General features: G+C 46.3%; 1 protein-coding gene across 4 annotated transcripts in view; it reads right to left on the bottom strand.

Annotated features, from left to right (window-relative positions):
* Positions 1-313: 313 nt before the first annotated feature.
* The window catches only part of dmxl2 (Dmx-like 2), a 58,861-nt gene continuing 41,740 nt past the window's right edge, over positions 314-17,434 (bottom strand). For 2 of the 4 annotated variants that reach the window (XM_062548623.1, XM_062548622.1), the window contains exons 28-44: positions 16,568-16,813; positions 11,705-11,901; positions 11,172-11,305; positions 10,985-11,070; positions 10,607-10,808; positions 9,929-10,046; positions 8,245-8,310; positions 7,681-7,767; positions 6,870-6,991; positions 5,578-5,707; positions 4,274-4,334; positions 3,862-3,989; positions 3,482-3,559; positions 3,203-3,294; positions 2,608-2,660; positions 2,076-2,293; positions 314-1,848 (exon numbers count right to left, since the gene is read on the bottom strand). In XM_062548623.1, the coding sequence (XP_062404607.1) occupies positions 1,639-1,848; positions 2,076-2,293; positions 2,608-2,660; positions 3,203-3,294; positions 3,482-3,559; positions 3,862-3,989; positions 4,274-4,334; positions 5,578-5,707; positions 6,870-6,991; positions 7,681-7,767; positions 8,245-8,310; positions 9,929-10,046; positions 10,607-10,808; positions 10,985-11,070; positions 11,172-11,305; positions 11,705-11,901; positions 16,568-16,813 (2,228 nt within the window). In that variant the 3' untranslated portion in view covers positions 314-1,638. The remainder of the gene's footprint in view (positions 1,849-2,075; positions 2,294-2,607; positions 2,661-3,202; positions 3,295-3,481; positions 3,560-3,861; positions 3,990-4,273; positions 4,335-5,577; positions 5,708-6,869; positions 6,992-7,680; positions 7,768-8,244; positions 8,311-9,928; positions 10,047-10,606; positions 10,809-10,984; positions 11,071-11,171; positions 11,306-11,704; positions 11,902-16,567; positions 16,814-17,434) is intronic. The other 2 variants (XM_062548626.1, XM_062548625.1) reach the window with 1 other exon arrangement.

The following is a 17,434-nucleotide window of genomic DNA, read 5'->3' on the forward strand; positions in this document are numbered from 1 at the left end:
GACAGCAAGGAAATGAACAGATGTGTTGGCACAGAAAAAGAAACACAGGTCTATTTAGATAATGTTCTTAAATTAATTACCTAAAAAGTGAAGTGAGGCTAAAAAAGCATATCTCTTGAAATAAAAAGGATTTATTCGACTTACAAAGGTAATGATAAAACTACCTGTCCCTCCAATTTTCAAGAGTGTCTTGTTCTAGTGTTCCCTCACACACAGAGAATATTCCGCTTTCAAGAAATACACAACAGACAGCAAGTAAAAGGACCATTGGTTGAACACTTGGGTACATACAGTAGACATGGCGCAGAGTAGGTCTGACAGAAACACAAATATGTTTTAATAAATACCACATACATTTAACCAAAGTACAACTAGTCCAGCTGGTATGACAACCAAAAATAAACTAAAAGCATTTGTGTTTGTACAAGCTATGGTAGTAGTTCATTTATATATATTTATATATATATTTATTAAAACTATTTTAAACCGTTTTTACTACTTGGCCAAATGAAGCCAGACATTCATTTGTATATAACAGTTTCCTCTAGAATAGCATTGTCATTTTTTAAATTAACTTGAAATTTATAGTGTCTCCAGATTTGAGTGCAAATGTTCATTTATGATTGAAACATTAAAAAAAACTAACAAACAAAAGACAAAAACAATAAATAAAACAGCAACTGAAGCTGTACTGTGCTGTGTCCCAGATAGCTAAACATAAGTCCTTACATCGCTAATGTAAAGGCAATAAGTATCAATATAAATACAGCAGTCTGTAAAGGAATGAATGGGCAAATAATACAAAAACAAACAAGTGAACATCAAATATTTTTGTGCAAAATGGAACTAACTGAAACAAAGTGTTTCTGGTCAAATCGAGTACTTCAGTGCAGCCTGGAAAAAACAAGACATACAGATGAACCATTTCAATCACAGCCACGTCAACCTCACTTCATCAGTCGAATGGAATGTTTTGCAGTGAAGCCGCCACTCCGAGCGGGCCATCGGTGACAACAGCTGCAACAGTGGCGCTAAGAGATGAGCTAACAGGTTTCTTTTTCACTGTGAGCCCGGCCGGCCTGGCCAGCGCGGGCCCACGAGGGCTATGTGCCATACAACTGTGCAATGTGAGCAGCCAATGGGAAACGAAGGGACGAGGAGGAAATAAAACGCAGATCCGACAACTCGAGTCACACTGGAAACCACTGACGTAATATAGAAACCACAGTGCTGGTAAAGATGCTAAGAGTTTTCAGCCGTGGGCACAAAATGACGACAGATACACACAAAAGTTTTTGCTTTGAGCACTTTTACAGAGCACTATCAATAAACCTGTGTATGCACCGCTTTTACGAGTACAGTACATGCATAGCTTTCCTATAGACACACTCTATCAGAGATTTTCAGGGAACAATGTCAGCTTCTTAAAATTACAGTAAATCTATTATTTTTTCTTTTTTTTTTTTTAAATCAAGTACATTTGACCTTTTGCTTATGTGTTTCAGCCTTTGGAAAATATATTTTGCAGCGCAACTCACTTTGTTACGATCCATGGCTAAGGAAACGTACAGTTTGCTGCCAGAAAAGCTCCATCACTCTGTGTAATCCCTCTCTTGGTTACTACACCACAGCTACAATTTACAGGATATCGAATATACTAGCCGGTATGTTGTAGCGGTCGGGGAGGACTCTCATTTTGAGCGTGCCGTCGGCGCCGCAGGTGAAGATGCGGTTTCCTGGGCAGGTCTCGATCTGCATCACTCCGGCGCCGATGTTGCGGAAGATGGATTGCTTGGCGTGCTCAGTGCTGAAGGAGTGCATTAAGCCATGACCCGTCAACTTCCACACCTGCAGCACAGAGACATACATGTTTGTATACAAGCAGAGACACAAACATACAGACAACCAGATTTGTTCAGTCTTTTAAGTTTCAAAAAATGTGATTAAATTAACAAAAAAGAAACAAATCAATTCCCCCTACAGTCCTAAAAACACACAGAACTTCACATCTTGAAGGCATGAAGGTCAAAAGCATATACAGGTAATCTATGCTAGATGTGTCCAGCTCCGGTCACCTTCATGTTGCCCTCAGCAGAGCCGGTGACAAAGAAGTCCTCGGAGGGGTCCATGGCCAGGGCCTTGATGGCGGAGTCGTGGGCCTGGAAGGTGTGAAGCAGCTGCCTCTGTCGGATGTCGAAGATGCACACACACCCCTTGCGCCCCCCGGAGATGATGAGCTGCTGCTTGGGGGCATACTGCAGCACAGTGGCCCCGTTGTCATGGCAAGGGAAGGCTGGCGAAACATTTAGAAATCGCCGCTTAGATAGTGGTCTCTACCAACTGCACACATTTATGTTCCTGTTGTTTTGGGTACTTACAGTAGCAGATGCTTTAGTCCAAAGCAATTTACAATTACGCCACTAAACATTACATCAACATTAAAATGATCAGTTTATAGTAAAAGCTAATAGCCTAAAAATGCAAAAATCAGAGACTGAAAACACAAGGATTTTCATTTTTCTCTACAATAGTCTTTTCTTCATTTGAGTCATTCAATGAATTGCAGTAAATTAACTGAGATTTCCAGCTACAGCAGTGCAAGCTTACCGTGCACCATAGTATTACTGGGCGAAATCAGAGTGTCCCATAAGCATAAATTTCTGCAAAATAAATAAATATACATTTCAGTCTGACAGAAATAACTATTCCCTTTTGAAAAGTTCTCAGATAATCTCTAGATTAGCTGACACTATAATTCCTGTGCACATATGTGAGAAGAGCATGCTAATATACAGTATACAATGTACACTGTCCAGCCACAACATTAAAAACACTGCAAGGTGAAATTAATAACATTGTTACAAGGGTGCTTGTCAAGGGGTTTAATATATTTGGCAGCAACTGTTCATGAATGAACTAATTTAATGTTTCTAGGTTCTGTAGGGCACATATTCACATATTATCAACACATACAGTATATTATATCACACACATTAACACACATATAAACCAATATTCGTATGGAGTCCACCCCTGAATGGGGCAGAGCTTTTATGGTAGCATAATGGGGACCTATGCAATGTAAGGCAGTTGGTTCACATATTGTGATCTGAGACTGATCAGTGGATATTTTTTCTATGTAGCTGACATTCAAAAGCCTCTTTGTGTGTTTGAAATAATTCCCTTATTGACCGACACCGACCTGCTGTCATTGGATTGGCCGGCTGTGGCAATGAGACTGGAAGAAGTGATAAAGGCAAAGTCACCACAGGTCTTGGTATGACACTGCCAGCTCTGGGGGGGAGAGAGAGAGAGAGAGAGAGAGAGAGAGAGAGAGAGAGAAACACAAAAGGGAACAGGAAAATGAATTCACCATGCCAACTGAAGCTGATGTACGCAGGCACTACAGAAAGGAAAGTGCTTTGACTTGCACCAGTGATTTTAAATTAGCAATATCCTGTCTTCCTCCTTCGTGACTCACCAAGTAAGGTTTGGGGTTTGATGAGGTTTGGTTGACCTGCCAGAGGCTCAGGAAGCCCTCCCCATCAGCAACGCCACACTACACACACACACGCACACACACACACACACACACACAGAGAGAGAGAGAGAGAGAGAGAAAGAAAAAAAGAGATAAAGAAAGTGAAAGAACACGCTTTTAAAAATACCTCTCTGCTGGGATAAAAACAGGTGCTGAAAGCATCATCTCAGTGAACTGCTTCACATGGGCACCGTGCATTTCAAATGCCAAAGCCCTCCTGCTTTGTTTTACTTAGCGTCTAAATCAAGACAGACATCATACACTTAAAAGACATTGAGATCTGTCCTTGTAGATTGCAGTGCTGCTGTACTGTACTGTACCTTATTGCCCTGGGAGTTGAAGTAGAGTCGGGTGACTCTGGCGTTGCCGGCTTGCCGGAAGCAGATGAGCTGTTGCGGTCGGTTCCACTCAAACATGCGCACACTCCCATCCTGGGCTCCAGTCATGTCTGACACACACACACACACACACACACACACACACACACACACACACACACACACACACACACACACACACACACACACACACACACACACACACACACACACACACACACACACACACACACACACACACACACACACACACACACACACACACACACACACACGTGCGCACACACACACGTATTATTTAATGGAAAGGCTTTTGTTTATTTACCAAAAAAATTAGATGATTAAGTATACCCGAGGTTAATGTTTGTTGGGAAAATAGTTCTTAAAAACTTACAATACTGATATATGGGATGGGATGTCATTCTCTTCACATTATTCAGGTTCCTTTTCATTATCTGTGGAAAACAACTCATATCAGGCAGCAGTCACACAAAAGCATTTCAATATTGTCATGGGTACTGGCTTGTATTACAAGAACTGAAGGAGAACAGTTTTGCATTCCAGCTGAGATTTCTTTAAAATGGCTTCTGAGAATCAACCACACAAAAATAGCATTTCAGGCCTGGGCCAGCCATTACTCCTTGTTGATGGGACCTCAGACTGTGGAGGACCTGGGAACGGGCTGGATGACGCAGTTCTCTACCTTGGGCTGCCGATGGCCGGCCTTATCTCCTGTTTATTATTCCTTCTCTGCTCAATACAAACACAGAGCCTGGTAATCTCAGTGAACTTAGACTCATCAATGAGTGTTTAGACGGAGATTGATGGCTGGTGTTATTGTGATAAGAGACTAAATCAAATATCCCCATGGATCTATTCCCAGGTCGAGGTCGACCCCGGACAGGGTACAGATGCTCCACACACGGGCCCATATAGCTTGAGGTGGACACGGTCGACGTCTGTTTCACGTCACTTCTTAATCCTGTTCCATCTCTCTCCCACAAGAGCCCTGTCATTATAAACTCTGCTGACAAGTCTGTTTAAAGCCATATAAAGCTTTCTGACAAACCTCGCTCCAAAAGAAACAAAATGGTCTGTACCTAGCGCTTTCCTACTTTCATCCAATAAACAGGCACTTGGCTATAGAGACACTGGCACACATGACAACACGAGGGGTTTGAAGAGTGTTGTGTGTCCATCTACTGGTGCCTTAAAACAACTACATCCTGGGAGACACCGAAAATCTCCAAAAATACAGACAAGACAAGACTGATAGACAAGACATGCTCTCATGCAACATCGGAGCATTGACTTTGCAAACACGCAAGCCCAGCATCCTTCATCTCTCATTCTGCTGCAGGCGCATTCTGCTGAGTCGCCTCTGGTCAGGCCTCTCGTCCAGAGCCAAGCGTTACAGCAGAGACGGTTTATAAAGCGAGACGATTCATATGAGGGTAAATTCTGGTTTCATTGTGACGCAACTGCCACTCCCATTTAGGAGGCAAACGGAGGTATTTATATGGGAGAAATAATTCTACACCTTTCTAAACCGATTATTTCGTCACTGAACACGCCCCTTTAGGAGGCAGGAAGTGCTGCTATTTCGTTCCATTGAAAAACCCCTTTATGATCCATCTTAGTAACTATACGATCTTTGGTTACAGTTAGCATGTGGTCAGTGTGTGCTGAGTCTCGTACCACGCTGGCGCCCATGCTGGTCTGCCCGCTGCCCAGCCACGGCATGGAGGCGGAGGCGGAGATGGGCACGGCCGCGCTGCTGGCCTGAGCGATGTTGGTGTGGGAGGAGCGGTAGTCCACGTCGTCAGAGCTGGGGGACACAGGGACACAAGCACAGGGCAGCATTAGGTGCAGGTTTCAAAGACAGTGCTAAGGGTGTGTGGTCAATGGCACTAGTAAGAGGGCAGAGAAAGGCAGAAGTTAAATAGTGAAATAATTACATTGTCAAACATCCCTTTAAACTCAGTGCATCAGACAAGATTAAGATGATAGCAATATGCAATTTGGATTGTAGTCTATTGTTAAAAAACAAATGTTGATACATTATTGTAACTTGCCAGACACGTTTTAAAATGTCCCAGTCCCATCACATCATGTGACTGTTTAAATGACTGTTAACGTGTATAATCACTATACGGTATGCATATGACTTTGAGCCTGATGTTTTGATTACTTAAATTTAATCTAATGCCATTTTTTTGCAATGATCAATATATACCCATTCTGGAGATATTATTTAAGCCTGAAGTGTCAAATGTCAACTCATGTTTAACATATTGCATATTCAATTTAATAATCTAAATTAATTTAAAAGAACGCTTTTGCATCTTTATAGCTAGGTAATGAAATGAAAAATGTATAGTTCAGCTTTGCTGAGAGGTTAAATGATTCAGCAGACATGCTGGCACTTGCTGCAGTGGGACTTGAGGGAGTAGGAGTGCTCTTGTCCTCTAGGGAAATAAAAGTTTGCAGATGGAAACCTAGATTTTCTTAGTAGGCTCTTTTGCCAATTAAACAGAACTTGTATCCCCTAAATGCTTTTTTAACTTAGAAAATTAGAATTATTCCGGGAGTACGGCAAACTACAGTATAGGCTGTTTGGAGGCTGATGCATCCAGATCCCCAGCAGAAGTGAACAGATGACTGAGAGCCTGTCTAGCTGAGCGCTGGATTAACATGACTGTGATTAGCACATGCAAATGTTCCCTGTCAGAGGAGAATGTGTCACCACGCCTATATCCAAAATCCACGCCGCGGCACGCTAATGTAGCACCGGATTTAGCTCCGTTTCTGACAGCCACTCGCCGTCTCACTATCCCACACCACTTCCTCACCCCTCCCATGCCTGTGCTAACGCTACTCGGCGTGCTAGGCAGCCGTGGCAACGAGCAGCGGAATGTGTCGACCGGCGTGTCAACAATAAGGATCAGTGGACAGAGTTGAGTGGACACGCTGGGCTTGGGGGCACTGACCTGCGCGACTCTTTGTCAAAGTCCTCCCCGATCCAGGTGAAGGGCTGCGCAGCCAGCAGAGTGGACACGTCCACCTCCTGCACATCGTGGGTGGAGGCCAGCACGATCTCATTCATATTGGCCTGTGCACAGGACAAACACAACCACATCATGAGAGGAGGCCAGCACGATCTCATTCATATTGGCCTGTGCACAGGACAAACACAACCACAGCATGAGTGGAGGCCAGCACGATCTCATTCATATTGGCCTGTGCACAGGACAAACACAACCACGATCTCATTCATATTGGCCTGTGCACAGGACAAACACAACCACGATCTCATTCATATTGGCCTGTGCACAGGACAAACACAACCACGATCTCATTCATATTGGCCTGTGCACAGGACAAACACAACCACGATCTCATTCATATTGGCCTGTGCACGGGACAAACACAACCACGATCTCATTCATATTGGCCTGTGCACAGGACAAACACAACCACAGCATGAGAGGAGGCCAGCACGATCTCATTCATATTGGCCTGTGCACAGGACAAACACAACCACGATCTCATTCATATTGGCCTGTGCACAGGACAAACACAACCACAGCATGAGTGACCTCTGCGTTTATGGTGACCCCACTATGACATAATCGCTGGTTAAGAATATTAAACATATTTGATAGGAATTTACTATTTACTAATTACTTGGTGCATCCCTTTCTGCATATCTGCAGTTTATAGCATTAAAAATCCAGTATTGCCAAAAATACGCAACATATAAACAGAAAACATGAGTACAGTAGTCACTGAAGCCTCCACCTTGTTTATGGCAAAAGCCATGATGATGTCCGACTCCTTATGGACGATCTTTGCCTTTCCGCCTGGGTAGCCAAGGTCCGCCTCCACCTGTAAGAGGAGCAGCGGCCAGTTAGCGCTCAGCCGCTCTGCTAGCGACAGCAGTGCACTAGCTCCTCGCACACACAAACACATCAACAACTCAGTGAGCATGCAACACAGAGGTGGACTGCACTGTCCTTGCAGAAGATGGACGCAACTTTCACTTTGCTTTGTACTTTTAGGCCAGCGCAAGATCTTTACAGTTGGAGCGCAAGGAGTGGGAAATGCATGTCATTTGTAAAATTATTTTCTCATCTGAATTATCATCATTATCATTATCATGACTATTTTGTACACACACTAGCCGGTTAGTGATTAGGGAGAGAAGCGTTGGTGGCAGATTGGTTAGGGATTGGTGAGGGCGGAAGGAGGTTCGAAAGTCAAACTGAAAAAAAGGGGGGGAATCTCTGGTTAGAAGGAGAGGAGCCCAAAGCCCAGAGCAGACATTGCTTGGCGCGGCGCGGCGAGAGGCGAGAGGCATACTACCTTGCTGCCACTGCGAGCTCCCGCTACGCAGTTACGATTGAGCCGCTCCGCATGGCCGTCTAAAGACTACATACACAACACACCCACAGCACACCACACCACGCCACACATAAACACACACAGGTCACAACACAAACCAGGTGCACAAACAACAACAAAAACATGAGAATGGGGGGGAGAAATGAAAAGTCAAATGAAAAGGGTTGCTGCAAGCACGCCGGCCTCCTCCTCAGAGTGGAGCTTCCTGTGCCCCTGAGGAGACAGTCCTCGCAATTAACACTGTGATGGGGGAGCAGGACTCCAAATCCTTGATTTTGAATGAATGGCATGCTATTGAACCAATATTGTTTTGCCATTAGGTAAAACAATAAGTTGTTATTGTGAGTTTATGATTTGCCATTTGTTTATTATACGGTATAAGCTACATTTTAGCGAGTGGACATTACAGTAGGCCAATACTTTATCCACTACTAATACTACTTTATACACTTGAAGACTTCAAGATTTCATTCATAATTATAGATATCTACCCTCAATAGCACATAGAATACAGAGCATTTTACATCATTTAGATTTTAGACTTTTACACACCAAGAAACATTTTTTTACTTATTGATTTGGGTGAAAATCAAGACAACCTGAAGTCAGAAAATGTCAACTTTGTGTAGGACAACTCAATTATGTAATATCAGTCATGTCTTTTCCAGTCAAAACTAACATACAGATCTTTCCCTGTCATTAAGGATCTAAAGGTCTACTGTAGGTATTGAAACAGCCCCAGGGTCATTCTGTTTTTTTCTTAGTTGCGGAGTTATCAGTTATCAATCACAGACACAAACACACGAGGTGCTATGACTGCACCAAATGATAATGGGGTCGATTTGATCTGTTAAGCAGCATTCACACCAAGAACGCTAACGATAACAATAACTATAAACAAATATCGCTCTCGTTAATATGAATGATGACGTTCACACAGAAACTGTAACGACAACGACATGAAGAGCGATATCGTTGGGGATCACGTTCAGACTCATTTTGAGAACGGTAAAAAGCTAACAGCCACATTTTAGCCATCACATTCTTTAACAGGAGAAGAGACTTACCGTTATCATTGGTCAGTGTGGATGCTTTTATCGTTATCGTTTTCGCTATGGTTATCGTTATCATTCTTGGTGTGAATGGCACTTTAAACTGGAGTTCAAATGTTCGTCTCACCAATATGCTACAGCAATGTTAAAATATGATCAACAAGTACTGTTCTGCTATAGACACAATTTTGTATATAATTAATAAGAAGAATATCACATAAAATAACTTTTTGCTCTGTAGCCTTAATACATAAAATGCCATTTCCAGTTAGTGTCTAATTATGACAGACTTGGCTCAAGTATAGAGAGAATTTACACTGACTCACTCTCCTGATGCAGAGACACAGGGGTGGAAATGAGAGAAGAAAAAAACTGAAAACTAGAAGAGCATGTATCATCTCAATCCAACCACTCAAAATAGACCCCGTTCATTTCTTTGAACACGAACCTAAAATGGCTGCAAAGTAAGTACAAGGCAGCCCGCACCTGGATCTGTCACTGCGACGGTGGCATGCCAGAGGGAGAGCTATTTGCGAGTGAAAAGAGGAGGCCGGGGACACAACACACAAGGCGTCCACCGGTCGGGACTTTACCTCGCTCTGTTTTCTCTTCTTGGTGAAGATGTAGCGGATCAGAGTCTCCTGCAGAGCTTCCTGCTTGACCAGGTAGTGCCAGAGGCGGCGCACGGGGAAGGACAGGTGATGCTTCGCCCTGCTCAACACAAATACAAACACAGACACAAACACAAACATAAACACAGACACAAACACAGCGGTCAACAACACCACCTGGCGAAGCACCACTCTACTGTAACACACTGGAGGAAATGTGACTTTACTACAAATAGTCTTATGGCCTGAACAGACTACACAATTTTTTTGTCTTTCACGATTATCTGACAATGTCAGATTAGGCGATCAGAGAACCACAAAATCTTGTGGCGTCTTGGTCGCAAGAGTGGCCACATTACAAGAGCATCTATGGTAGCCTTCTTGTAGTGTGTCATCACAGTGTCAGTGTCAACACGGGAGTCGTAGGAGATTCCCCAAAAAATTCGGACATGCTAGACTTTTGGTCGTAACGTTGTAGAATGTCGCAGACAATAAAACGCGGGTTGTTGAACATATCGCATTACAAGACGCTTCCTCCTTCCAACGTCGTTCCCGACTTCGAATATTCGGACGCGACGGAAATCGGGCTGAAATCGTGTAGTCTGCACAGGCCACTATTAAGCCCTGGGGCGTATGAACGGTCAGCGGTAGCGGACTGACTTGAAGGGGGTGTTGTCGGGCTCCAGCATGGCCTTGTGGCGCAGGATGGCGGGCCCCCCGCCGGCGCTCATGTCCGTGGGGTAGGTGTTGATGTAGCTGGGGGGAGGCCCGTCAAACCGGTTCATCTTGTCCAGCAGGACCTGCTCCCAGTTCTCCAGGGTCTTCATCACAGCGTTGCACAGGGGGGACACCACCGGCAAGTCTGACATTTCAGCAGGGGGGGAAATCAACACATGCTGTGCATACAAATATATTATACAGGCCTTGATTGGCTGTGTTAAATATGAATAATTATAAGCATATCTAATATACATGATTGTATATGATAGTATGATTGATTGATAATATAATTGATTGATAAGTGAGTAAATGGTTTACCTGTGAAGTCCAACCCAGTGAGGGGGAGGAAGGTCTTGACATTGTGCAGGGCCAGTTTGACCATCACCATGCGGATGAGTGCCCAGCTACAACAGAGACAGAGCACAGTGTTACCTGTCTGTGTGGACCACGTCACGCAGCAGATCATAATCTAGACGGATGGAGCTGAGATGCTGAGATGACACACCTGTATGAGTTTGGATCAGAGTGCTCGGTCATCTGCGTGTCGGAGAGGAAGGCGTCGTCGTCGTCGTCGTCGTCACTCACTCCGCTCTCGTCCGAGTCGTACAGGGCACCGCTGTCCGAGGGAGGCAGGAAGGGCTGCGGGAAGGAGGATGAGCAGCGTGAGCTGGACATGAACTCTGACACCTTGTTCTAACCGAACGCGATGCGAGCGAACATTTGCGATAAAATCCATTTAATTCCATTGTTTTCAATTGGAGTGTCCAGACTGAAGCGACGCGAGCAGCGCGACGTTTTTAAGAGAACTTTTGTCGGACGCCCCGTTTCTATTTTCTTTTTGTCGCTCGCATTGCTCTACTATTCTGATTGAGAAATATGGAATCCCCTGACGCAACACAATGGCATATTTAACGGATTCAGTGTAGACACACAATATTGACAGTCGCTCGCTTGGATCCGGTTAGGACACGGTGTGACCTGAGACCAGGACACGGGGTGCAGTGTAGCATCGAGCCCCAAGGGGTCAGCTGGACTCACCTTGGCCACAAAGTAGTCCCACATGCTGAGCTCAGGAGGGATGAACTTCTCCTTGTAGGTGGGCCGCTCCACAGGGACGGGCGGAGGGGTGGCCGGAGGCGTCTCCTTGACCGGTCGCCCGGGCACCAGCATGCGCATGTTGAAGCGGCGCCGGTGCCGGTCCACATCCTCGGCCGGCGGGGTGGGGGGGGGAAGAGCTGTGGGGGGGGGGGGGGGGGGGGGGGTACAGGGGGATCATATTAGACAGAGTGCTACCATGGCTCACTGGAACCACACCATCCTGCTGTACTTCAGCTCTGTTGCTATTGGGTTGCTACATATGCACACACACACTAACACTCACTCACACACACACACACACACACATACTCACACACACACACACACACTCACACACACACACACTCACTCACACACACTCACACTCACACACACTCACACACACTCACACACACTCACACACACTCACACACACACACTCACACACACTCACACACACTCACACACACTCACACACACTCACACACACTCACACACACTCACACACACTCACCACATTCCCCACAGCGTCTCCACTGACGCACAGGCCTCCAGTATTAAAACAAAGAAAATTCAATAACAGAACTTTTCTGAACAGAGCTGGGAAAAAGAGGTCAGTCGTGCGGCGGGGGAGAGCTTGAGAAAAACAAAAGGGATGACGCAGAGTGGAGAGAGCAGCCGTTTTATTCCAGAAACAAAAGCCGTTTGGGCCGGTGATCGAGGAGAGGCCTCCGCCATCCATCCACTTCAGTTCCGATCCCTCCTCCGAGCCATTCCCCGCTAAAAGCAGCTGACCGTATGTCACTGCAGAGGCGAGTGTCTGGACAGGCTAATCAGTCTCCGCACATATCAGCGGACAGCTGCTCCCACACCCCCAACCAAAACAGAGCAAAGGAATGCTAATGAGGGAGTCCTCCCCTCTCCGTCAACGGGCTTTCTTCTTCTCCATTATTCCATTAAGGTGGGCTACAGACTGGGCTCGCTCTGTCTGGACTACTGCCACTATTCATCACCTACAGTATGTATTGATTAGGCCTGTTAAATGGCTCACTGGTTGTGTTCTCCTGTTTAATGGAGACTCTTTTAGTGAGTAGGAACCGAGGAGAACGAGAGCATCAGGAGGAGGGAGCTCGCTACAGACCAGTGGAGTTGTGAAGATGACCATGTGACCGGTCATTACTTCTGAGCGGGCTACCTCGGTAGTGGAGAAGAGCACAGGGCCGCATTCCCAGATTCGTTAAGAAGCTCTTAAGTGCTAAGAACTTCTTAGGAGCGTTCTTAGAATGTTCTTAGAGCGCTCCTAAGAAGTTCTTAGCAATGTCTGGGAAACGCGGCCCAGGGCAACAGAGGAACACAGAGAGTGAGGCCAATCAAAGCACACACAGATAGAAGCACAACACACACGCACACACACTCTGCTCACAAACCTTCACTGTTCTCCTGGACAACTATCTCAGGGACTATTGGGGCTGCTATACTCATCAAAAACAAGACAACCAAACACAGCTTAAACGATAAGATAGGGTGAAAAAGCATCACAGTTCACACAGCTACAACACAAACAGCAGAAGAATATTATTCGATGACACGCTGGTGATGCATAAACACTTCTACAACTCATGAGTAGTATCAGACTGTGTGCCTACATAATCAATTAGTGTATCTAATTATTAGTTATTAATCACTAGTAATAAAGCTAATTATGTAGGTCTGAACGTTTTGATTGGCAGCATGAAGCGGTTTCAAAAGGTCAATATTATTAATTTCTGACAGATTTGTTCCGCTCTTCATAGCCATGTGATCATAATTAAGTGTTGCAAAACGTTTTGGAATGATAGGTACAGGGCAGATGAAGAAATGTAGAAAAGTCACAGCACTTTTGTCAGACACTACTGATCCTCTATGGCTGTGTGCAGAGACCCTCTCTCTCTCTCTCTCTCTCTCTCTCTCTCTCTATGGAGATGGAGGTTGTTTTATGAGGTCTACAGAGACAGTAGTGCCTCCTCTCCCGTGTGCTTGGTGACAGGAGACTACGCCGTGAGATTAGCCAGGGTGGGAGAGAGAGGGCTGCTCTGTCACAGAGCCTTGGTCACAACAGTCAGAGGCGCTCCTCCGTCAGGTGACTGGCCGAGGGAACCGGGTGAAAAGCCACCGTCTGGAAACCTCAGGAGATATCCAGCGCTGCTAGCCCAGGGAGCAGAGGAGGTGTGGTGGGGGTGTGTGTGTGTGTGTGGAGGGGGGGGGCGTGGACACAGATATGACCAGAGCGATTCACAGACACAACCGTGCGGAGAGGGACGGACTGCATGGACTGGACGGATAGGCTGAATCCACAGAGCTAATCAGGAGGCACTGATTAGTGCCTTTTGTTTTCTGTTCCCGTTCTCCTCACCTCACTTGACCGGTGCAGTCTGAGCTCCGTGCGCCCCCGCTGGCCAGTTTAGGAATGACACGAGGTCAGTCGCCGCGAGGGACTCTGACATTTAAGCATCTGCACAGAATCTTAAAGAAGCCAAGCCAAGAAAATGGCTCAAGAGAGTGCCACCGGCAACGCTTTGAATCCGCTGGAGTTTTCAAACAAGGAAATGCTGCCGCTAAATGCCAACCGAAAGCCAGCCATTTCCCAAACAATGGCTGCGCAGGGCAGAATATGCATGTGGGACAAAAGCTAAGCTTTTCTAATCTCGCTTTGAGAGAACACACAGCTGATTCATTGAAGATAAAAGAAGCGCAGACTCGGTCTTTGACAGTGAAGCCTGATACATCAACGCCAGCCTGTAAACCCCCATGAGGAGACTGAAGGCCGAAGACTGACCGATGGTCATTAGGTAGACAATACTCCTCCTTCACACACACCGGACCGAGGGACACTCTCCCCTGCGCTGACAGATGAAGCTGACCTTGTCCCCGGACGAACACAGCACAGGCTAATTACAGCCCTCCATTACCCATGGCAAGCGATGATTACTCCGCGGACGACTCCATTCGTCTGTCGTGGCTGTCCGGCGAGAGAACAGAGGCGCGGCCTAAATGGCCGGTCCAGCGGCAGGGGCCCGCCGAGGTGATCAACGGCTCCTTTTGCGCAGCGCCGCACTGAAACAGTGTCACGTGCGACGGATGGCGTATCTCGCTTCAAACTACTCACGAGGGGAGAGAGTGTGAGAGAGTGCACTTATCTACTGGGATCTGTTTGGGCCACAGACATGTCTAGCGCAAACACAGGGGGGGGGGCAGGAGATAAGAGATGACAGGGAAATGAGCAAGGGGGGAGAGAGAGAGAGAGAGAGAGAGAGGGAGAGAGAGGGGGGGAAGAGAGAAAGGAAGAGAGAGAGGGAGAGAGAGAGAGGGAGAGAGAGAGGGGGAATAGAGAAAGGAAGAGAGAGAGAGAGAGTGATACCTGATTTACTGTCCGAGCGCAGAAGCTCCCCTTTGAACTGGAACTCCACATTAACCTTATCAGCTGCATGGTTGACAAATGAGTAGACGATGAGTACACAAAGCACTCACACACAAAGATGGGGCATGCAGGCGCACACACACACACACGCACACACAGTACACACACACGCACACTCACACGGGGAACAATGAACCACAATGCACAGCATTTTCTTTGAAGAAGAAATCCTCTTGTATGAGAGTGAAGACGTGCACCCGGGAATGCAAATGCATGCGCTGAGAGTCCCAGAGGTGGATGTCTGCACACTTGCTCTCTGCTGAATCATGCCTTTAGTTTTGGGCTTTTAAACTTCCGTTGAGAACTGCGTTTGCCCCTGAGGTCTAATTCCCTGAAATTCCGGATGCATAAATGCATCTCACTTGGTTACCTTTTCTCATGTCTATGCACCTGCACCCAAATTTGGAAGAACACATGATTTTATTTTCCTTACAAGCTCTTGTGTTCCTTCCACTGACCCCAGCACCACAGCAGACCACACTGCACACCCAGTGTCCAGTCTCCCCGTCCCCTCCAGTGGTCCTGCAGCGCTGTCCTGATGTGTCCCCTGCACTCCGTCAGGACATGAGCAGAGCGGAGCGGAGCTGCAGCTGTGGACTACCAGGAGGGGAGAGGGGAGAGGGGAACATCTGGGTCTTGTACTCACAGCCAGCTGGCGGCGCCGGGGACGAGGTCGGGGTGATGCCCTCTGAGGGGGCTACCTCAAACACAGCTGCTTAAAGAGGGGGGGGGGGGGGCAGAGGGCACTCTGAGTCACTGGCACTGGGTGACCTTCACTCAGGCTCCGTTCATAGCTACAGAGGACACGGCGTGTCTCACACACGCTCAGGGGAACAGGCCGCACACTCGGACAAGACTTTCCATGTGCGCTAACACACCAAGAGGGTCTCAGCACACTTCTGTTCACGGCCATCTGTTGGCCAGTCATGACAGATCAGCTGACCAAGCATAAGAATGAGAGGAGTGTGTGTGTGTGTGTGTGTGTGTGTGTGTGTGTGTGTGTGTGTGTAGTAATTAGTAGTAGTATTTGTGGATGTCATGCGTGTGTGTGTGTGTGGTAATTAGTAGTAGTATTTGTGGATGTCATGCATATGTGTGTGCGTGTGTGCGAGTGAATGTGTGTACTGTATGTGTGTGTGTGTGTGTGTGTGTGTGTGTGTGTGTGTGTGTAAGGAGCAAGTAGTTGTATTTTTGTGGATGTGCGTTTGAGTGAGTGTGTGTACAGTATGTAGTACGTAAGTAGTACTAGTATTTGTGGATGTCATGTGTGTGTGAGTGTGAGTGTGTGTGTGTGTGTGTGTGTATGTAGTAAGTACAGTAGTAGTAGCATGCGTGGATGTCCTGTGTAAATAAGGGGGTGTCCCTACCTGGGCTCTCAGAGGGCCTCTTGGGCTTGATGATGACCTTGGCCCCTCCCCCGAAGATGGCGGCCCACATGCGGTTGTTGAGCGGGTGCGCTGCCAGCCGGAACAGCTCGTTGCCCGAGTGTGTGCCCATGCCATGGATGAGCAGGCTGAGGTAGACCGCCACCACCGCCTCACACAACATCACGTTCAGACGCGGCTGCTCCTCACCCTGGGCCGACAGCACCAGGCTGATGAGGGACGACACGCCTGTCAGACACACACACACACACACACACACACACAGTTTACTTCTTTATTTGTATCCACAATTAAGAGCAAATATCACATAAGGATACAAATTTGACAGATGCAATAATTGCTCAGTTTCAGTTCGATTCAGTCCTGTGGTTCTGCTGGCAACAACACACACACACGGACACACACACACACACACACACACACACAAATACATGTATACAGTATACACACATTCACGAATATAAGTTGTTCATGAGCCCTTTCAAAATCCTGTTTCCTATGAACTGTACCAGTAATAAAATAAAATTTTAGACGCACTTTTATTTAACATATTCCAAAAGGACAAATGCACTTAACAGCATCACTTAGTGTCTGAACAGATTTGGCGATTATCATATTCTTTTTTATGAGTACTTCTGGTGGTGTCTTGCAATCAAACTCAGGAGTGAATGATGAGTGAGTATCAAGATCCTCTCCTCTCCAAAGCACTGTAATCAACATCATTTCTGATGCTAAAAGCAGTGGATAGCACTGGGGGGGGGGAAAGGTATTTTTTGTACAAACTGCATTTAGCAATCTGTCTTTATTTTTCCAGATGGATGTCTTGCATATATCATTCTGCCTCAGACT

This window comes from Sardina pilchardus, chromosome 11 (genome assembly GCF_963854185.1).
Source record: "Sardina pilchardus chromosome 11, fSarPil1.1, whole genome shotgun sequence".
Classification (NCBI taxonomy): domain Eukaryota; kingdom Metazoa; phylum Chordata; class Actinopteri; order Clupeiformes; family Clupeidae; genus Sardina; species Sardina pilchardus.